This window comes from Mobula birostris, chromosome 9 (genome assembly GCF_030028105.1).
Source record: "Mobula birostris isolate sMobBir1 chromosome 9, sMobBir1.hap1, whole genome shotgun sequence".
NCBI lineage: Eukaryota > Metazoa > Chordata > Chondrichthyes > Myliobatiformes > Myliobatidae > Mobula > Mobula birostris.
This window is the reverse complement of record NC_092378.1, coordinates 155,460,979-155,483,459: the sequence shown is the minus strand read 5'-3', so window position 1 is coordinate 155,483,459 and position 22,481 is coordinate 155,460,979. Positions and strand designations below refer to the sequence as shown.

Here is a 22,481-nt window from a genome sequence, read left to right as displayed (position 1 = left end):
CCGACGCTACTGTGGAGCTCCATGGTAGTGTAGTGGTTAGTGTATGACTCTTTTATCGCTGTTATGTGTGTTTTAGCAGGTAAGTCTCACTTTATTAATTAAACTTATTACACACAGAGTTTATTTCAACAATTCTGCAATAGAAAATAACCAGTATTCATAAACCCAAGAGATTCTGCAGATGTTGGAAATCCAGAGCAGCATACAGAAAATTTGGCTTATCAAGCTTGCTCCGCCATTCCATCATGGCTGATATATTGTTTCTTTCAACCCATTTGCTTGCTTTCTCCCTATAACCTTTGATGCCCTGGTTAATCAAGAAGCTATCAACCTCTAAATATACCCAATGACTTAGCCTCCACAGCCGTTTGCGGCAATGAATTCCACAGATTCACTGCCCGCTGGCTAAAGGAATTCCTCTTCATCCCTGTTCTAAAGGGACGTCCTTCTAAAGATGAAGGATCTTGGCCCAAAATGCCAGTTTTTTAATCCTCTATAGATGCTGCCTGACCTGCTGGGTTCCTCAGCATTTTGTGTGTGTTACTCTGGATTTCCAGCATCACTTATGTTTAAGACTTGCCTGGTTATTTGCTCTCTTTGGTGACACTCTGTCTGTGTCTGCTGTTTGCATAGTGGGGCTCCAGTAAGAACCTGCTGTGTGTGATCAGTGCTGGCACAGTCCTCATCCTCAGTGAGCAGGTGATGTCTGCTCACTTCAATCAGCAAGTGACGGCGATACAGTTGGCCCCGAACCAGCTCAGCCTCAGCTTCCCATCGGGAAACCCGCAGATGCTGCGAACAGACATTCACGTCAAAGGGGTTTATGTCACCAAGGTAAGAAGCTGAAATCCGCTCCGCCGCATACGGTCATCAAAATAGGCATATCCTGTAAACACGGGAGTTGAAATGGGAGTGCCTTGTAGATATGGGCATGAAAATAGACGTGTCAAAACTAAGCGTGCCTTGTAAATATGGCCTCCAAGAGGACCACATTTGTCCTCCTTCTCGTTGGGTTTGGAAGCTTGCGTGCCTCAATGATCTGGAGAACTATGTTGGCTGGAGTCAGGGCCCTGTGCTATGACTCTTGGTAGGGTCACCCATGCCAAACAGGTCAATGAGTAGAGGCCAGACTAAGAGTGGTCCACCAGTCATCCAGGTTTGGGGTTCAGCTTAGGGCTAACTACCCTGACTGGTCAAAAAAAATTCAGGAAGCCCTGAACACCGCCAAGACCAGGACCAAAATTAGTTTTTGGAATGTACGAACCATATACAACACTGGCAAGTTAGCAGAAATAACTGCAGAACTGTGTTGTTACAACCTACATATACTGGGCATCAGTGAAAGCAGATGGACAGGGTCAGGCAGACTAAAGGCAGCAACTGGTGAAACAGTTTTATACTCAAGAAGGGAAGATGCTCAGCATCCTTATGATGTGTTACGTAACTGGCAACAATGAATATCAACCGAGACAGGTTATATAAAAACAACTAAACATTTATTAAACATGGATAAAGGAGAAGGAAAAAAACAAACGAAAACTTTAACCGGAAGTTAACCGATATGCAGCCGTTCAACACCTCGTCACTCACTAATGGTTCTTAAAGCGTTAAATGCGAAAACAGTTCTTAAAGCGATAAAGTCAGATATAGTTCTTAAAATGGTAAATTTGAAAGTCCAACAGATTTATACGTTCAATTGGGAGAGACTTCTCTGGAGAAGGATTTCTTCATGGACGCGACTTTCCTGCTGGTTCTGTCCACAGGATTTACGATACCGAAAATAAACAGTTTAAAACGACTGACCTTAAATTCTTTTAGAGAGGGAACAAACCTTTGCATGAACTCTTTGCTCTTTTTGGTAAGTGTTAACCTCGATGCAGGTCGCTACTCCTCCAACGAAGACTCAATAAGGTCGATCCTTTATTAAACTGCCAAACGATGCCGACTTCTCTCGATCCTTCGGTCCTGTACTTCGATAAATTCTTCACTCTCCCTTCTACTGTTGGAATTGGGTAAATCAACACATCTAGCAAAAATTTCCTGTCCAATAATATGGTATCTTGCAATAGAACACAATACTCCGTTTTAAAAATGAAACTGCGTCACAAAAACAAACACGCAACAGAAACGGAGACACAGCACGTTCTACCTGGAAATCTACAAACTAAGGAAAACCAACTGCGTCACCTGGGTCGACCCTTATATACCCATGGTGCACACGTGACCTCACATCAGCCGGAAAATCACATCAGGTGACCTCCAAAAGACCATTACATCATTCTCACAAAAAAACACAGATCTCCTTGAGCACGTAACAGGTGTAGCAGTCATTTTGAAAAAAGGCATTGAAGAGTGCTTGCTGGAATGGAAACCAGTCAACAGGAGGCTGATGAGTCAGGCTAAAAGAGAAGCAAGTGACCATGAATGTCATCCAGTGCTATACTCCAACTAACGATAGTGACATTGAAACAAAGGATGTCTTCTATGGACAGGTGCAATCAGAGGTAGAAGTTAGCACCACACCATGACATCATCAACATCATGGGCGATCTAAATGCCATAGTGGGAAATAACAACTTAGACTTCACTAGCATCATGGGCACACATGGATGTGGAACGCTGAATAACAGTGGTGAAAGACTGGTGGAATTCTGTGCCACAAACAATCTGATCATAGGAGGGACCCTCTTTCCACTCCGTGAAATCCACAAACTGACATGATGCTCACCCAATGGACATGACAAGATCCGGATTGACCATTTAATGATCATTGGTACATGCAGATGATCTTTGCAGGGTGTAAAGGTAAAGAAAGGAGCAGATACAGGAAGTCATCACCACCTTGTAACAGTGATGAAACTCAATCTGAGAAACACTGGGACCAGAACACATGTACAAAGACGTTTTAATGTTGAAAAGCTCAAGGACACCAGTGTGAGATCTGCATTCACCATTCAGATAAAGAATAGATTCCAGACCTTGCAAGACCTTGAAGAGGATGAGTCAGTCGACAGAATCAACACAATGTGGAAACGGATTACCCAGTCTTCCAAGGAGAGCAGTGAGGCTTGTCTAGGATACAGAGCTGGAAAAAAGTACAAAGAGTGAATGCAGCAGGGAACGTGGACAGCCTTAGGGAAAAAAAATTTAAATTAAGAAGAAATTGTTAAATGCAAAGTCAATACAAATTAAGGTGAAACTTCAACTGCATACACTGAAGCTAACAGAAAGTGACGAGACCTGTAAGGATGTATGATTTGACTAAAGGGTTAGTAAAGAAAAGAAAAAAAAAGAAACAGTCTAAGGTGCACAAGTTGGAGCTCACGGGTTTCCCCCAAGTCACCGATCCTCAATTGATCTCACTTCGGGTTTCATCGAACTACGGTCCCGCTCCGGGTCGAATCCTATAACCTCTTCTCTCTTCTCTCAAATAAAAAAAAACCCAAACCCAACCTTAGTGTCCCTCACCAGAGAAACCTCCCCTTCAATTCGGCCATCCTAATTGGATAGCAGACATGTCTCTTCATCTCTTATCTTCAACAATAACCCAAACATGAATGGAAAACAAACAGCTCGCACAGAACAGTGAAAAATGAAATACATACAGTAAAAATATATGAACCAAGGCATTACACTAATTTCACCTGCAAAGTTGGGGACAGCAATTTGAGCTTTGAGGTCAAGACAGGAGTCAGGCAAGGCTGTGTGATGTTGGCAATATTATTTAACCTGGTTATTGACTGGGTTATGAGGCAAACAACGAAAGATGAGCAGAGAGGCATTAGGTGGACTCTGTTCTCTACTTTAGAAGACCATGACTTCGCTGGTGACCTCGCATTACTATCACATATGTTCCAGCACATGCAGGAGAAAACTCAGTGCCTGTGTACCTTTGGTAGGCAGGTTGGACTCAGAGTCAAGCAGAGAAAGACTGAGACCATGACCCTCAAAGTAGAGTCTCCTCCTCCCACCGCCAGGCATATGGCGTTGACTTGCCCAACACCGGCAGATTCACCTACCTGGGCAGAATCATTCAGCAAGATGGTGGGACCATTCAGTAAAGCTAGAAATGTCTTCATATCAATGAACAACATATGGGGATCAACCAATACAGCATCCACACCAAGGTGAAGCTGTACCAGAGGTGTGTTTGTTGTATCCACACTCTTGTACAAGTCAGAATGCTGGTCAATGACAGAGAACGACCTTGCCAAGCTGTCATCATTCCACACCATGAGCTTCCAGAAGATCCGCTGTATTCTCTGGCTGAGAAAGATCTCCAACAGCACGCTACTCCTTCAGTGACATCAAAAGGACATGGTCACAATCATCATGAGGAAACGTTGGAGGTGGATTGGGCAAGTGATGAGAAGAGAGGCTAACTCCATCATTATGTCATCTCTTCATTGGACCCTGAAGGGTGGAGGAAATGCGGGAGATCAAAGACAACTTTGTACTATAGAGGCGGAAATGAGGACCCCGAACTACACCTGGGGTACGATAGAGAAGATGGCCGAGGACAGACAGAGATAGAGAACCTTCATTACTGCTCTAAATGATAGTGACGTAACAGGCACTAACTAACTAACTTGTAAACATGGACATCAAAATAGGTGCGCCTTCATGTATACATAAGATCGATGATTAAGAAAGAAGCTTAGTTTTATTTGTCACATGCACATTGAAACTTGCAGTGAATTGTGTCCTTTGTGTCAAAGGTCAACATAGACCAAGATTGTGCTGGGGGCAGCCTGCAAAGTTTCACCATGCTTCCGGTGCCAACGCAGCATGTCCACAACTTACTAACCCTAACTTACACATCTTTGGAACGTGGGAGGAAACCGGAGCACCTGGAGAAAGCTAATATGGTCATGAGAAGAATGTACAAACATGTTACAGTCAGCACAGAGTAGAATCCTGATTTTCCAATTGCTACTCTATTGCTATCCCAGATCCGACAGGTGGCAGGTGAAGTGTACCAGTGTCTGTATTCTGTGCTCTTGAAGTTCATTGGTAGTATTTTATTCACTGTTCTGGTTTGCATTTTGTTCATTTTATGGTATTTTGGTGGTTTGATGGAGTCAATGAATGATGAAGTGAATCCTCCCAGATATAAATGCACTATCAGAATCAGGTTTAATATCACCAACATATGTCATGAAATCTGTTGTTTTATGGCAACTATAATTACAATATGAAACATATGTACAAAAAAGTAAATTAACTAAGTAGTGCAAAACAAGAGCAAAATATAAAGAGAAAAAATAGTGAGGTAGCGTTCATTATCCATTCCAAAATCCATACCAGACGATGATACAACTAGTCAGAATGCTCTCCACTGTACAACTGTAGACATTTGTGAGTCTTTGGTGACTTACCAAGTCTCCTCAAACTCCAGATGAAATATGGCTGCTGTCAGGCCTTCTTTGTAATTGCATCTGTAACACCCTGGTTAAGATTTTTACTGATAACGCTGTAGGGTATTTCATTAAATAGTTTTCCGTAGGAGGAGTGTGTTCTGCTGATAGTGCTTGGGTTTCTGTTAAAGATGAGGGGTCATGATGTTCAACTTATGAATGTTGGGTCAGCCAATCAGGATGGTGGCATTGGGAGAAGGTTCTAGAGAAAGCTGATTGGAGAGGTTTTGTGACAGATGCTGGTGCGAGTCATGGTCTTTTTTGGCGGGAGATGAAGAGAGAAGATCGAGAGAATCCACTGTAGGAGTCTATCCGATTGGATTGTGGGATTTGATGGAGTTCAAGATGGGAAGTTCTACTGGTGATTGGTGAATAGGAGTCAGTGTTGTGAGTAAGAGACACCTCCAGCTCTGGAAGATGTGAGCTCCAACCTTGTGCACATGTGACTGGTTTAATTATAATGGGCCCTTTTATTTTTTTAATCTTTCTTCTTTAATAACTTTGATTAAGCTGATATTCATAAATACATCTTTTTTATTGTATGTAATGTATGATCTGTTATTTCTTGCTGACTGATAACTGCATGTGGGCAATAATTACACAATATTCGCTCAGATCGGGGTTCAGGCGATCAAAACATCCCAACTTTCTGGTTTGCTGGGACCCAAATCATACTGACCATAGACGTACGGTGTTTGAGAAAGGTGGCTTTCTCACCACTGAGTCCAATGGCTAATGAGCTGTGCTTCTAGAGAACCTGGTGAAAAAGGTTACTCGAAAATGTGTTGGGCTCAGGAGAGACATTGAGAGATATTGACACCCAGCAACTTGCCTGTGAATACGGTGGGCGGAAAATCCCAAGGCTGCATCGTGGCATTGTTCATTAGGTGCAGGTTATATGGATTAGGGTCCTGTGAACACATTCTGATGAGCAGCCTCTCATCTTGTTGCGGTTCTCTAGTAAAATACGGATTAAGTTTGCTCTGTCAAGGAATTTGAAAATGATGCTCTCATCCAGAGTTGAATTATAACACACTTTTTCACAGCTGTTTTGAAGGTTGATGACACATTTTGCTTACAATATGATGCTTTTGACACAAGTTAGTTCAAACCTCTGCTTTGAAGACCTGAGCACTTCACTGAGTGAAACCTCTGCTTTCTGTTATTACAGGAGATGGTAGTGGTGTGGAATGGCAAACACATTAGTGTTTTTGGACCATCACTGAAAAATGCAGGTAATGTTATTGTTTAAGTAAAATCAAGCAGCAACTGATTAATAGAGTCAGAGGAATACAGCACAGATACAGGCCCTTTGGCCCAGCAAGTCCATCCCAACCACAGTGCCCACCCAACTAGTCCTAGTTTTCCATGTTTGGCTCATATCCCTCCAAGCCCCACCCTTCAATGTACCTATCCAAGTGTTTCTTAAATGATATTGTACCCACCTCAACCAGTTCCTGTGGTCACCACCCTCTGTAATAAAGTTGGCCCTAATATCCCTTTTATATTCTTCCCTTAAATCTACAGTTTGCCCCCCCACCACCCTAGCACCACACACAAAATGCTGGAGGAACTCAGCAGTCAGGCAACATCTATGGAGAGGAATTGACGGTTGGGCTGAGACCCTTCATCAGAACTAGAAAGGAAGGGGGCAGAATCCACAATAAGAAGGTGGAGGGTGGTGGTGAAGGGGAGGGAGTACAAGTTGTCTCTTGCGACCACCTCTTATTGTCCTAACCTCTGGAGCCGTCTCTTCAACCTCTGCCTGTGTACAGGTAGGAGAAGGACAGCCAAGTTATCAGATTTCCTGAAATGCAGTCTGGGCATGGAATGGTAGGTATTCCTTTATATAACGGTGGTGTAGTCTGTTGGGATCTCTGGTGCTTCCAGTTATGTGCTGATGGTAATTGGGCAGGGTTTTCTTCAAACAAACTTAGTTGAAATCTCTGACTATGATTTGAAATGCATCGGGATGGACTGTTTCTTGTTTGGTGATGGCATCATGCAGTCCTCAGTCTCTGATTACAGTCATCCGATGGTGATAAAACTGTGGTCAGGATCATGGAGAAGAATTCTCTTGATAAATAGGATGGGCAGAATTTGATTGTTAGGTGTTCCAGGTTGGGGGAATACGAGTATGACAAAACCACCGTATTGGTGCACTACAGAGAGGGGATTGAGAAGTAATAGTCAGCCATGATGGAAATGGAGCAGACATGATGGGCTGAGTGATGTAATTCTGCTCCTATGTATCTGGTATTCTGGTCGTATGGAGAACATGAGCCCTGCTTCTAGCTCTCAAGCAAGGAAAAGTGTTTTCAAGAAATGTGTACATTTCAATGGAATCGACTTTAAGAAATACTCCAGTAAATGAGTATGGACTCATTTTTTAAAATTGTACCTCTTTGGATGCACCTCCCATTAATCCATTGAACCTCAAGATAAGAAGCTATACATAGTGCTTCAGGTATCTTCTCATCGAGCCCAATGTGCCTGCTGAAAGATTTCAATAGGGTGTAACAGCAGTATGGTGATTAGCGCAACACTATTACAGCTCAGAGGTTTAGGAGTTTTGGAGTTGAATTCTGGTGCCATCTGTAAGGAGTTTGTACGTTCTCCCCATGAACGGCATGGGTTTCCTCTGGACAGTTTGGTTTTCTCCCACAGTCCAAAGACATATGGGTTAGTAGGTTAATTGGTCTTTGTAAATTGTCCCATGATTAGGCCAGGGTTAGATAGGTGGGTTACTGGGTGGCACGGCTCGTTGGGCCAGAAGGGCCTGTTCTGTACTGTATCTCTAAATAATACATTTTAAGTTGTACTCTAATTCCTTGCCAGTCATGGTTAACTTACCATTTACTTTCCTAAACATTTGCTATATCTGTGTTAATTAAGCACAGCTTTTTGTTTGCACTGTTAATGGAGCCGATGTGAACTGCTGGTATTGTTCCAGGTTCATTTCCTTGTGCTTCCCGTGTTGTGGCTGTCCACGAGGAGAGCATTTACACTGTGGAGCCAAACCGTGTGCAAGTTCGTACTCTGCAGGTAAGTGTAAGAAAAGGACCGAGAACCTTGATCAGTCCTGAGCTCCTTCAGCATTTTCCAGAATCTCTTGTCTTTATCATTTGCCCTGTAGTGTTGGTGTTGTGGTAGTAGAATCACAGAATGTTTACAGCACAGAAGGAAGCCATCTCAATGCCAGAACAACTCTCCAGGCTTTTCCCCTTTTTCTTTAGCCTTGAAAAATATTCTCCACCATATCTTTATCCAAGAAACATGCAATGAAATGTATCATTTGTACTAACAAACAATGCACCCCAGGATGTGCTGTGGGCATCCCACAAGAGGCACCACACTCCTGGTGCCAACATTACATACCCACAGTGTTCAGCAGAGCAACACAGAACACAACAAGCAATGGCATAACAAGCCCCGATCCTGCCTCCCACCCACAACACATACACAGACCTCTAACCCCAGGACAGGCTGACTTCTGCATCTTCCAGCTCCTTTTGGATTCGACTACGGCACGACTGACAGAGATTTGCAGACCCAGGACTCCGGTCAATGGGCCTTGACATCAGGACTTCCAGACACCAACTACATGCTATGCAAAAGGAAATTTCCCTTTGCTTCTGTACTTATTTTAGAATGCTAACCATTATCGTTCCCCTCTGACCACTTCTCTTCTCCCCACCTGCTTATCACCTCCTTCTGTTGCCCTTTCTCCTTCCCTTTCTCCCATGGTCCACTCTCCTCTCCATAAGAGCATAAGACATAGAAGCAGAATTAGACTTTTCAGCCCATCAAGTCTGCTCTGCCATTACATCATGGCTAATCCTGGATCCCACTCAACCCCATACACCTAGCTTCTCGCCATATCCTATGATGTCCTGACCGATCAAGAAACTCAATTTTCACTTTAAATATACCCACGGTCTTGGCCTCCACAGCCATCTGTGGCAGAGCATTCCACGGATTCTCTGGCTAAAAAACTTCCTCCTTACCTCTGATCTAAAGGGTGCCCTCTAGTTCTGGACACCCCTACCATAGGAAACATCCTCTCCACATCCATCTTATCTAGTCCATTCAACATTTGATAGGTTTCAATGAGATCCCCACGCATTCTTCTAAATTCCAGTGAGTACAGGCCCAAAGCTGCCAAATGCTCCTTGTATATTAACCCCTTCATTCCTGGTATCATCCCTGTGAACCTCCTCTGGACTCTCTTCAATGACAACACATCCTTTCTGAGATATGGGGCCCAAAATCGTTGCCAATACTCCAAGTGCGGCCTGACCAGTGTTTTATAAAGCCTCAGCATTATCACCTTGTTTTTATATTTTACTTTCCTCTTGAAATTAATGAAAAAGTTGCATTTGCCTTCTTTACCACAGACTCAACCTGTAGATTTACCTTCCAGGAGTCTTGCATGAGGACTCCCAAGTCTCTTTGCACCTCTGGTGTTTGAATTTCCTCCCCCATTTAGATAATAGTTTACACTTCTGTGCCTTTTGCCAAAATGCATTATCATACATTTCCCAACACTGCCATTTGCCACTTTTTTGCCCATTCTTCCAATTTGTCTAATTCCTGCTGCTATTTCATTGCTTCCTCAGCACTACCTACCTCTCCACCTATCTTTGTATCATCTGCAAACTTTGCCAGAAAGCCATAAATTCCATTATCTTAATCACTGACAAACAATGTGAAAAGTAGCGGGCCCATACTGACCTCTGAGGAACACCACTTGTTGCCTCCTGCCTGTCAGCCATTCCTCTGTCCATACCAGTATCTTTCCTGTAATGCCATGGGATTTTATCTTGATAAGTTGCCTCATTTGGCACCTTATCAAATGCCATCTGAAAATCCAAGTAAATAATATCCACTGTCTCTCCTTTGTCCACCCTACTTGTTACTTCCTCAAAGAACTCTAACAGATTTGTTTGGCAAGATTTCCCTTTACAGAAACCATGCTGACTTTCACTTATTTTATCATTAGTCTCCAAGTACCCTAAAACCTTATCCTTAATAATAGACTCCAACACTTTTCCAACTACTGAGGTTAGGCTAACAGGCCTATAATTTCCTTTCTTTTGCTTTCCTCCCTTCTTAAAGAGTGGAATGACACTTACAATTTTCCAGTCCTCTGAGACCATGCCAGAATCAAGCGATTCTTGAAAGGTCATGACCAATGCGTCTGCTGTCTCTTCAGCACCACCTCTCAGAACTCTGGGATGCAGTCCATCTGGTCCAGGTAACTTATCCACCTCAAGACCTTCGAGTTTACCGAGCACTTTTTCCTTTGTAATAGCAATGGCACTCACTCCTGCTCCCTGACACTCACGGACCTCTGGCACTCTGCTCATGTATTCCACAGTGAAGAATGATGCAGAGTACCCATTAAGTTCATCTGTCATTTCTTTGTCTCCCCCCGCCCCCCCCCCCCATTACTGCCTCACCAGCAGTATGATCAATGCCTCCTAGGGGTTCCTTTCCCTAACAAAATCTGGATTATTACAGAACACCCAATCTAAGATAGCCTTTCCCTGAGTTGGCTCAAGAACAAGCTGCTCTAAAAATCTGTCTCGTAGGCATTCAGCAAATTCCCTCTCTTGTGATCTGACACCAACCTGATATTCCTAATCCCTTTGCATACAATTGTGAGGGTACCCTTATTACATGCCCTTTCCAGCTCCCTCTGCAATCTTAACCCCACATCTTGGCTACTATTTGGAGGCCTATGTATGATTTCCATAAATTTTTTTTTCCCTTTGCAGTTTCTTAACTCCACCCACAAAGATTCAACATTCTCTGACCCTATGTCACCTCTTTCTAAAGATGTAATTCCATCTCTGACCAACAGAACCACATGACCACCTATGCCTTCTTGCCCCTCGTTTCGATACAAAATATATATCCTTTGATATTAAGCTCCCAACTATGACTACCTTTCAGCATGACTCAATGATGCCCACAACATCATACCAACCAATCTATAATTGCACCACAAGTTTATCACCTTATTCTGAATACTACACGCATTTAGTCCTGTATTCTTTGCACTTTTGAATTTTGCCTCTGTGTTACAATGTAACTCTGCTCTGTCTGCATTTGTACCCAATCATTGGTCTGTCTTTCCTTACATTCATGTTACACCCATCATCTACTTGTAAACCTGCTGACTCATCCTCAGCTCTGTCATACTGGTTCCCATTCCGCCGCTATATTAAATTAAACCACTCCCAGCAGTTTTAGCAAACCTGCCCACAAGGATATTGGTCTCCCTCGGATTTAAGTGCAACCCATCCCTTTAGTACAGATCACACCTCCCCCAAAAGAGGTCCCAATGATCCAAAAATCTGAATCCTGCTCCCTGCTCCAATTCTTCAGCCATGCATTTATTTGCCACCTCATTCTATTCCTATCCTCCCGGTCGCGTGGCACAGGCAGCAATCCCAAGTTTACTACCCTTGAGGTCCTGTTTCTCGCCTTCTTCCCAAACTCTTTGTCATCTTTTTTTCAGGACCTCCTCCCTTTTTATACACGTGTCATTGGTACCAATATAAACCACGTCTTCTGGCTGTTTGTCCTCCCTTTTCAGGATATTGTGGACATGTTCAGAAACATCATGGACCCTGGCACCTGGGAAGCAAACTACCATCAATGTTTCTTTTTCATGTCCACAGAATCACCTATCTATCCCCCTAACTATAGAGTCCCTGATTACTGCTGCTATCCTCTTCGGTTCCCTACCCTTCTGAGCCACAGGACCAGACTCAGTGGCAGAGGCATAGCCACTGTTGCTGCTCCAGTTAGGTCGCTCCCCCCAAAGGTACTCAAAATATACTCAGTACTTATTGTTCAGGGGCCGGCCACAGGGGTGCTCTTCACTATCTTACATTCTCCTTTCCTTCTCTTGATAGTCACCCGTTTATTTGTCTCCTGTAGCCTTGCAGTGACTCCCTCCCTGCAACTCCTGTCTATCACCTCCTCACTTTCAGTAACAAGCCAAAGGTCATCCAGTTCCCTAACATGGTCTCTAAGGAGCTGCATCTCAATGCACCTGGTGCAGATGTGGTCCTTGGGGAGGCTAGGTGCCTCCCGGAAATCCCACATCTGACACCCAGAACAGAACACTGCACCTGCAGACATACCCCCTATTCTTTCAAGTGTGGTTTCAGAAAAAGAAATAAACTTGCCTACTTACCTTGCCTCTGCCTGTTTTTGCCGATGCCATTTGAGCCAAAGCCTTACCACTCCGACGATGAATGCTCTGCTCGATGGTACCTTTCTTTTATGGAGACTGGGTTTTTCAAGCTCCGCTCAAGAACTGCATGAGAACACTTCTGCTGCATCTGTGCCACTGTCCAATCAAAGACTTCCACTGAAAACTGGCTGCTGTTTCAAGCTCCACTCCAGACCTGCGCGGGAGCACTTCTGTGCTCCTGTCCAATCTGAGACTCTTGCTGAAAACTGGCTGCTGTTTCAAGCTCTGCTCCAGATCTGTACAGGAATGTTTCTACTGCATCTCTTGCTGAAAACCAGCTGCTTTTCTCTGCTATCAGATTTCTCCTTCATCCCTTTACGTCTTCATCTATTACCTCCCAGCTTCTTACTTCATCTCTCCGCTCCAGCCACACACCTTGTTCCTCACCTGCCGCTTGTACTCCTCCCTTTCCCCTCACCTCATTCTTGCTCCTGCCCCCTTCCTTTCCAGGGTCTCAGCCTGAAACATCAACTGTTTATTCCCCTCTATCCATGTTGCCTGACCTGCCGAGTTCCTCCAGCATTTTGTATGGGTTACTCACCCTCCCCTTTCCCTTTATTCTTCATATTTGTTGAATGTTTTTGTTGCATGTCGCACCAACACTCCACAGCAAATTCGTAATACATGTAAATGTATAGTATACAGTGAGCAAAGTTGAAGCTTGACCTTGATTAAAGTTTGTCTTCCATGTGTCTGCCCATTCTAAATGCCTCTCCTTATGCTTCAGTAACGTAGTATCACAATCTTCTTTGCAGTTCACAATTCTGAGTTTGTGTCAAATGGAAATTTGGAAATTGCCGTTTGCCCTTTCATGTCATTGTCTTTGATATAGATCAAAAAAGTGATGGCCTGAGAAATAATTCCAGGAGATGGTGCTATTCACCTTCCTCCAGCCCCAGCAACAAACCAGCACAACTTGCTGTTGTCTGTTACTTACCTCGACTTTATACCCAAGCTTTCAGAGTTGGAGCAGAAAATGCTGGACAGACCATGCAGCTGAGACAGGAACCCTGCCGTGAGAAACAGTCAATGCCTCTTCATCGAAATTTTTATCTGTTTTTATTTCATGTTTTCAGATGTGTTTTTTGATTGGCAGCACAGTAGTTCAGTACCTAGCTATATGCCTAGCATTGATTTTGTCTTTCTAAACTGGCCCCTTTCAATTACCAGTAAATTTCTCTGTTTGAGTTGGAAAATATTGCACCTGTGCTTATGTGTACCTGTGCATATAACCATAAACTTCAAAGTTTAAAGTAAATTTGTTATCAAAGTGCATTTACATGTCACCGTATGCAACTCAGAGATTCAGTTCCTTGCAAGCATTCACAGTAAGTACAAAGAAACAAAATGGAATCAATGAAAAACCACACACAACAAAGAGGGAGCAACAACCCTTGTGTAAAAGACAAACTGTGCAAATACAAAAAAAGATAAAACACTTTTGAGTTTGAATAGTTAGTGGTGTTTTGCACACTTCTTGTTCACTACAGTGCTAATAATGCCATCACTCACTACTCTTCACCATGTGCTAGAATCCCAACACTGAAAACATCTTCACCAGCTGCCTCAAAGGCTTTGTACTTTCCAGTGTAACAACAGGTAATACTTAACTACCATTTCCACAGCTGGTGTGCACAGCACCATGGTAGAGTAGCAGTTAGCATGATGCTATTACAGTTTGGGTGTCAGAGTTTAGAGTTCAATTCCAATGTCTTCTGTAAGCAAGTTTGTACATTCCTTCCCTCTTGCACGTGGGTTTCCTCTGGGTGCCAGAACACTAATAATTAAACAAAATAGAAATATTTTAATATAATGTGTGGCCTAGTATGTTGAGGATCATCCTTGCTCCAACAATGAGATATTTATTTCACAAGATAAGAGGAATAGCCAGTTGTCAGGAACGCGTTCCCCCTATTTCTGTTGGAGAAGCATGAACAACCAAGGATTAACTGCACTGTCAACAAATTCATCCTGCAGTCGACAAGTGGCTTCAAGTTCCTGGGTGTCAGCATCTGAACGGATCCAACCTGGACCCAACATACTGAAACGAAGAAGGCTTACCAGTAGCGCTGTTGCATGAGGAGTTTGAGAGGAATTGGTACGTCACCAAAGATGAACACATTTCTACAGATGTACCATGGAGAGCATTCTAACTGGTTACGTCACCTCCTGGTATGAAAGCACCAATGTATGGGATCAGAAAAAGTTGCAGATTGTTGTAAACTTAGCCAGCTCCAGTGTGGGCATTAATCTCCCTACTACTGAGGACATCTTCAAAAGGCATTACCTCAAAAAGGCAGCATTCATCATTAAGGACCCCCACCATCCAGAACATACCCTCTTCTCATTACTACCATCAGGGAGGAGCCTGAATACACATATTCAAAATGTTAGGAACAGCTCCTCTCCTCCTCTCTCGCTGTCGACATGGAGACCCTATGTATAGTGTAGTTGTCCATAGGGTTTTTTTGTGGCAATATATGGAAGTAGATTGCCACCAGGTTAGGGCCCAGCCAGATTCGAACTCTGGACCATCCACCTAGGAGTCCAATGCTGATGCCACCACACTGCTGTCCGGCCCATTTCTTATTGAAACTTATGGTAAATATTTTAATATATTGATTACACTGTACTGATGCTGCAGAACAACAGTGACATTAAACCTGGTTCAGATGTATTTAAGTTGACCTCCTGCTGGAGCTCCCCCAGTGATTGTGCTTCATTATGTTACTTGGAGAACGAAGCATAGACAAGAGAATTCTTGATTTTTGTTGCCTTCTGTTAATTGGCTGCAGCTTAGGAGCAGGAGCAGGAGCAACTGCAGTTGAAGAGTTGAAGGTCCAAGGAAGGGTGAGAACCTGACACAAGTTCAAGTCCATTGACATCTGACTATACATAAATACAACCAAACAAAACAATATTCCTCCGGACTATGGTGCACCCACAAAACTTATCACACACAGCACAGAAACCAAAATATCACTGTAAATAAGTTAATTCGCTCTCCCCCCCCCCCCCGCCGGAAATATGGCAACATGGCATGCCCACAACTTGCTAGCCTTAACCAGTAAGACTTTGCAATGTGGTGTGGAAGTTGCAATAAGGCAAGGGTTAAAGGGAACATCCAGGCAAGGATAACCTGGGCAGTTGTAATGAAGTGAGACAGACTGCCGGAGACACCTCTGCTTACCACAGAGGAGATGCGAGGGGTGACTGTGGTAGTGTGTATGCAAGCCAGGTGAGTGAGGCTATAGTGAGACTTTTCCAGAAAAATCTTCCTCAGACATAGTGCCCCTTTACACAATAGTGAGTGCCAGATTCTTTACTAACTTCAAAATGTCATCAGCTGTCTGCCTGAAGCTTCAATTGACTTAACAGCTGAATTATGAATGGCAATTGATCCTGGAAGCAAGGAATTCAAATATATACAATTTACCAATGGTCAATAACCATAACTGATATGTCAATCCTTTATAAAAAGAACAGCATTTTTCTGTTCTAGCTTCAGAACAGTGTAGTTGATAGGCCGTGCTGTTCTCCTTGTGCACGAGTAAAATAAAAAGAATGCTTAAGTCATAAAAGTCACGTCAGAATTGATCTCCGAACTTCGACACCCCGAATTGTAATAGCTATGCACTGACTGCTTTGTTACTGTAGTGCCCAGTGCGATGTTCTACCCCAGGTCAGGGCAGGGAAGAGATTCAGCGATAATTCATGGATTTAAATTCCCCACTGGTGCTATAGGATGATGAGCATATTGGGGTTTGGGATGTATGGTACAAATGTAAAAACACCAAAAGAAAGGTAAAAACTAATGTTGCAAGGAAATATCCACATCAGAGTTCAGGTAGAAGGAAATACTTGGTTAAGAAAGATGCTTGTAGTTCAGAGTATCAACGCAATAAAGGAACACTATGATAGCGTAATGGTTATCAAAGCGCAGGGCATTCTGCGGTTCAGAGTTCAATTCAGGTGCCTTCTGTAAGGAGCTTGTACGTTCTCCCTGTGACCACGTAGGTTTCCTCCGGGTGCTCTGGTTTCCTCCCACAGTCCAAAGACGTACTGGTTGGTAGGTTAGGTAGTCATTGTAAACTGTCATATGATTAGGCTAGGGTTAAACCAGTGGTTTGCTGGATGGTGCAGCTTATTGGGCTGGAAGGGCCTGTTTCGTGCTGTATCTGTAAATAAATTAAAAAAGAATGAATGGGAAGCTGCTGTATTACCTCTGTGATCTCTGCTGCCTTTTGCTATTTACCAGCCGTTCTGAGTGTATTCTCTATTTCAGGGTACAGTTAAGCAGCTGCTTGTGTTCAGTGAGACAGAGGGAAACCCATGTCATCTTCAGACCTGTGGGAACTTCCTGGTTGTGGGGACAGACAATGCTCATGTAAAGGTCTTCGACCTCTCCCGCAGGTATTGTACATAATCCTGACAATGGAATTAAACTCAGTGGGATTAATTTTTAAAACCTCACATGGGGTCACGTCCTTATGTTGAGGTGGCTCTGTTTTTGAACAATGGACAAGTGTGTGAAGTACTGTTGAAAATAAGTGAACTTTTAAAAAAATAAATTTATTCTGTAAGTGTCGTATTGACAAGGCAGCGTACCGGTTAGTGCAATGCTATTACAGCTCGGGGCAGCTTAATTCTAGCATCATTCTGTAAGGAGTCTCTGTACATCCTCCCTGTGGAACGTGTGGGTTTTCTCCAGGTATTTCTGTTTCCTCTCACAGTCACAAGACGGGTGGGTTAACTGGTCATTGTAAATTGTCCCATGACCCATGACTAGATGAGGCTTAATCAGGGTTGCGGGTTGCCGGAAGGGCTGACACCATGTTGTATCGCTAAATAAATCCATAGGAATTTCATTACCCTCTGGAGTATATGACAATAAACTGATCTAATCTTATTAGCCGAATCACAAACACAAGAAAATCTGCAGCTGCTGGAAATCCAAAGCAACACACACAAAATGCTAGAAGAACTTAGCAGGCTTGGCAGCATCTATGGGAAAGAGTAAACAGTCTACGTTTGGGCCGAGACCCTTCATCAGGGTCTCAGTCCAAAGCATTGACTGTTTACTCTTTTTTCATAGGTGCTGCCTGGCCTGCTGAGTTCCTCCAGCATTTTATGTGTGTTGCTGATCTAATAGTACATGATGTAATCTGTCATTTTGATCCTTGCTGTTTGTATTCCTTCAGCAGAACCCCCTTTTCCTGTCTAATCCATTGGTTCCCATGTGGATCAACCAGAACTTTCCCCGCCTGCTCCAGAAGTCCCTGTCCAGCCTTATGGAAATGTCCTTAAACATGATACTGAGCAGGCACAAAATCTTCTGGACTGGGCTCATGATAAAATGTATAAGATGATCAGAGGCAGAGATCAAGTGGATATTTTCTTCAGGGCAGAAATAGCTAATACAGTGGGGCATTATTTTAAGGTGATTGGAGGAAAGTGTAGGGGAGATATCAGGGTTGCTCTGTTTTTACACAGAGAGTGCTGAGTGCTTGGAACACTCTGCCAGGGATGGTGGTGAGGCAGATACTTCAGGGAGCATTTTAGAATCTCTTAGGCACGTGGAGGGGTCAGTCAGAGGGAAGGGTTAGATGATTTTAGAATAGGATAAAGAGTCAACACAAATTCATGGGCTGAAGGGTCAGTACCGTGCTGTAATGTTCTAAGCTCGATCAAAGTGAAGTGTATCCGTTCCCCTAACTATACTGCCCCCATCACGATTACATTACCCCACTAACCTATCTTTAACTAATCACCGTTTGCACATCTATCCAGTAGCTAAAGATGTTGTCTTCATTGGATGCAATATATAATCAGACAAATGCCAGAGCTATATATTCCTTCAACATTACCTTCTACATCCCATATCTGTCTCATCTGCAAATACATTGTCCCCACAACGCCCACAAAAAATGAATCTCAGGGTCGTATATGGTGACATATATGTACTTTGATAATAAATTTACTTTGAAATTTGAATGAGTACCCATTAGCTGCTAAGTGCTAATGCAATATTTGGTCTGCAATATCTGTCTTAAAATTATTTCTTTTTTAAAAGTAATTTATTTAATTATGTGCCTGACTTAACTTCAAGTCCTGTTACCCAGACCACGTTCTGTGGCCACTGTGCACAGAAACACCGTGCTAAGATTTATTGTGCAGTTGACGTGAGTCATTGTACACAGACTGAGCAGGTCTGAAACAGAAGGTTACCCATTGAAGCAGGGCCAAAGACAGTTATCAGAATTCACAGGCTCTCACTTCCTTTCTGTTTATAGTCTGGAGTTGTTCTGGTTACATTTGAGATGTGGTAAAGATACAACAACTATGAGGGTCACGGGCTTTGTAAACAATATCTAACATTACATTGCTCTGTCTCAGTCGGTGGCACACTTGCCTTTGATGTAGGCCAGTTATGGGTTTGCATTCTACTCTATTGTGAGACCATAATCTAGGCTGTATAATTTATTTCAATTGTTGTTAGTTGGCTGTAAAAGGAGCTTTAGGACATCCTGAGGTCATGAAAGGCATTGCATATGCACCGGTTTTCTTTTCCTGATTGTCATGTAATGGAACTTAGTTGGAATGCTGTTTGTGTTTATCGCCTTTGCGGGACTCACTGTTTAGCCTCACATGTGAAGGAAGAACTGGAGATAACTCAGCACTGTGGAGGTACTTAGAGTACACGTCCGTAGATCACTCAAGGTTGCCACACAAGTTCAAAGGGTGATTTAGAAGATGTATGGTGTGGTGACCTTCATTATTAAAGGGATTGAGTTCAAGAACCCTGAGGTAATGTTGCATGTAGCTCTATAAACCTGGTTAGACCACAATTGGAATATTCTGTTCTGTTCTGATTACCTCATTATAGGAAGGATGTGGAAGCTTTAGAGAGGGTGTAGAGGAGATTTACCAGGATGCTGTCTGGACTAGAGACCATGTCTTACAAAGAAAGGTTGAGTGAGCTAGGATTTTTCTCTTTGGAGTGAAGGAAGCTGAGAGGTGACTTGGTAGAAACATAGAAAACCTGCAGCACAATACAGGTCCTTCGGCCCATGATGCTGTGTCAAACATGTACTTATTTTACAAATTACCTAGGGTTACCCGTAGCCCTCTATTTTTCTAAGCTCCATTTACCTATCCAGGAGTCTCTTAAAAGACCCTATTGTATCTGCCTCCACCACCATTGCCGGCAGCCCATTCCACACACCCACCACTCTCTGCGTTAAAAAACAACAACAACAACAACAACTTACCCCTGACATCTCCTCTGTACCTACTTCCAGGCACCTTAAAAATGTGCCCTCTCGTGCTAGCCATTTCAGCCCTGGGGAAGAGCATCTGGCTATCCACATGATCAATGCCTCTCATCATCTTATACACCTTTATCAGGTCACCTCTCATCCTCCGTCGCTCCAAGGAGAAAAGGCCGAGTTCATTCAACCTATTCTCATAGGGCATGCTCCCCAATCCAGGCAACATCCTTGTAAATCTCCTCTGCACCCTTTCTATAGTTTCCACATCTTTCCTGTAGTGAGGTGACCAGAACTGAGCACAGTACTCCGTGGGGTCTGACCAGGGTCCAATACAGCTATAACATTACCTCTTGGCTCTTAAACTCAGTTCCGCAGTTGATGAAGGCCAATGCACCGTATGCCTTCTTAACCACACAGTCAACATGCGCAGCAGCTTTGAGTGTCCTATGGACTCGGACCCCAAGATCCCTCTGATCCTCCACACTGCCAAGAGTCTTACCATTAATACTATATTCTGTCATCATATTTGTCCTACCAAAATGAACCACCCCACACTTATCTGGGTTGAACTTCATCTGTCACTTCTCAGCCCAGGTTTGCATCCTATCAATGACCCGCTGTAACCTCTGACAGCCCTCCACACTATCCACAACACCCCCAACCTTTGTGTCATCAGCAAATTTACTAACCCATCCCTCCACTTCCTCATTAGGGTCATTTATAAAAATTATGAAGAGAAGAGGTCCCAGAACAGATCCCTGAGGCACACCACTGGTCACTGACCTCCATGCAGAATATGACCCATCTATAACCAGTCTTTGCCTTCTGTGGACAAGCCAGTTCTGGATCCACAAAGCAATGTCCCCTTGGATCCCATGCCTCCTCATTTTCTCAATAAGCCTTGCATGGGGTACCTTATCAAATGCCTTGCTGAAGTCCATATACACTACATCTACTGCTCTACCTTCATCAATGTGTTTAGTAACATCCTCAAAAAATTCAATCAGGCTTGTAAGGCATGACCTGCCCTTGACAAAGCCATGCTGACTATTCCTAATCATATTATACCCCTCCAAATGTTCATAAATCCTGCCTCTCAGGATCTTCTCCATCAACTTACCAATCACTGAAGTAAGACGCAACTGGTCTATAATATCCTGGGCTATCTCTACTCCCTTTCTTGAATAAGGGAACAACATCCACAACCTTCCAATCCTCCGGAACCTCTCCCGTCCCCGTTGATGATGCAAAGATCATTGCTAGATTAGCAATCTCCTCCCTCGTCTCCCACAGTAGCCTGGTGTACATCTCATCCGGTCCTGAAGACTTATCCAACTTGATGCTTTCCAAAAGCTCCAGCGCATCCTCTTCCTTAATGTCTACATGCTCGAGCTTTTCAGTCCACTGTAATTCATCCCTACAATCGCCAAGATCCTTTTCCGTAGTGAATACTGAAGCAAAATATTCATTAAATACCTTTGCTATCTCTTCTGGTTCCGTACATACTTTTCCACTGTCACACTTGATTGGTCCTAGTCTCTCATGTCTTATCCTCTTGCTCTTCACATACTTGTAGAATGCCTTGGGGTTTTCCTTAATCCTGCTCGCCAATGCCTTCTCATGGCCCCTTCTTGCTCTCCTAATTTCATTATTAAGCTCCTTCCTGCTAACCTTATCTTTTTCTAGATCTCTATCATTACCTTTTTTTTGAACCTTTCGTAAGCTTTTCTTCTTGACTAGGTTTTCAGCAGCCTTTCTACACCACAGTTCCTGTATCCTACCATCCTTTTCCTGTCTCATTGGAGTGTACCTATGCAGAACGTCACACAACTATCCCCTGAACATTTGCCATATTTCTGCCATACATTTCCCTGAGAACATCTGTTTCCAATTTATATTTCCAAGTTCCTGCCTGATAGCTTCATATTTCCCTTTACTCCAATTAAACGCTTTCCTAACTTGTCTGTTACTATCCCTCTCCAATGCAGTGATAAAGGAGATAGAATTATGATCACTATCTCCAAAATGCTTTCCCGCTGAGAGACCTGACACCTGACCAGGTTCGTTTCCCAATACTAGATCAAGTACAGCCTCTCCTGTTGTAGGCTTATCTACATACTGTGTCAAGAAACCTTCCTGAACATGCCTAACAAACTCCACCCCATCTGAACCCCTTGTTCGAGGAAGATGCCAATCAGTATTTGGGAAATTAAAATCTCCCACCACAACTTCCCTGTTATTATTACACCTTTCCAAAATCTGTCTCCCTATCTGCTCCTCAATGTCCCTGTTTCTATCGGGTGGTCTATAAAAAAACACCCGGTAGAGTTATTGACCCCTTCCTGTTGTGGATGGAAGTTAGCAGAGACTCCATAGACAATCCTTCCATGACTTCCTCCTTTTCTGCAGCCATGATGCTATCTCTAATCAACAGTACCACGCCCCCACCTCTTTTGCCTTCTCCCTGTCCTTTCTGAAACATCTGAAGACTGGCACTTTAAGTAACCATTCCTGCCCCTGAGC

The 22,481-nt window shown here is 43.3% G+C and overlaps 2 protein-coding genes across 4 annotated transcripts in view; one reads left to right on the top strand and one right to left on the bottom strand.

Moving 5' to 3' along the window:
* Positions 1 to 22,481, top strand: part of ift140 (intraflagellar transport 140 homolog (Chlamydomonas)) — a 232,275-nt gene that overhangs the window by 35,495 nt on the left and 174,299 nt on the right. The window contains exons 10-13 of the mRNA XM_072269234.1: positions 634 to 834; positions 6,589 to 6,652; positions 8,371 to 8,462; positions 16,973 to 17,100. Coding sequence (XP_072125335.1) covers positions 634 to 834; positions 6,589 to 6,652; positions 8,371 to 8,462; positions 16,973 to 17,100 — 485 coding nt within the window. The remainder of the gene's footprint in view (positions 1 to 633; positions 835 to 6,588; positions 6,653 to 8,370; positions 8,463 to 16,972; positions 17,101 to 22,481) is intronic.
* Positions 1 to 22,481, bottom strand: part of tmem204 (transmembrane protein 204) — a 146,153-nt gene that overhangs the window by 23,808 nt on the left and 99,864 nt on the right. For 2 of the 3 annotated variants that reach the window (XM_072269236.1, XM_072269235.1), the window contains one exon: positions 2,979 to 3,085. The exons of the other annotated variant lie outside the window; for it this stretch is intronic. In XM_072269236.1, the coding sequence (XP_072125337.1) occupies positions 2,979 to 3,085 (107 nt within the window). The remainder of the gene's footprint in view (positions 1 to 2,978; positions 3,086 to 22,481) is intronic. 3 annotated transcript variants of the gene reach the window in all.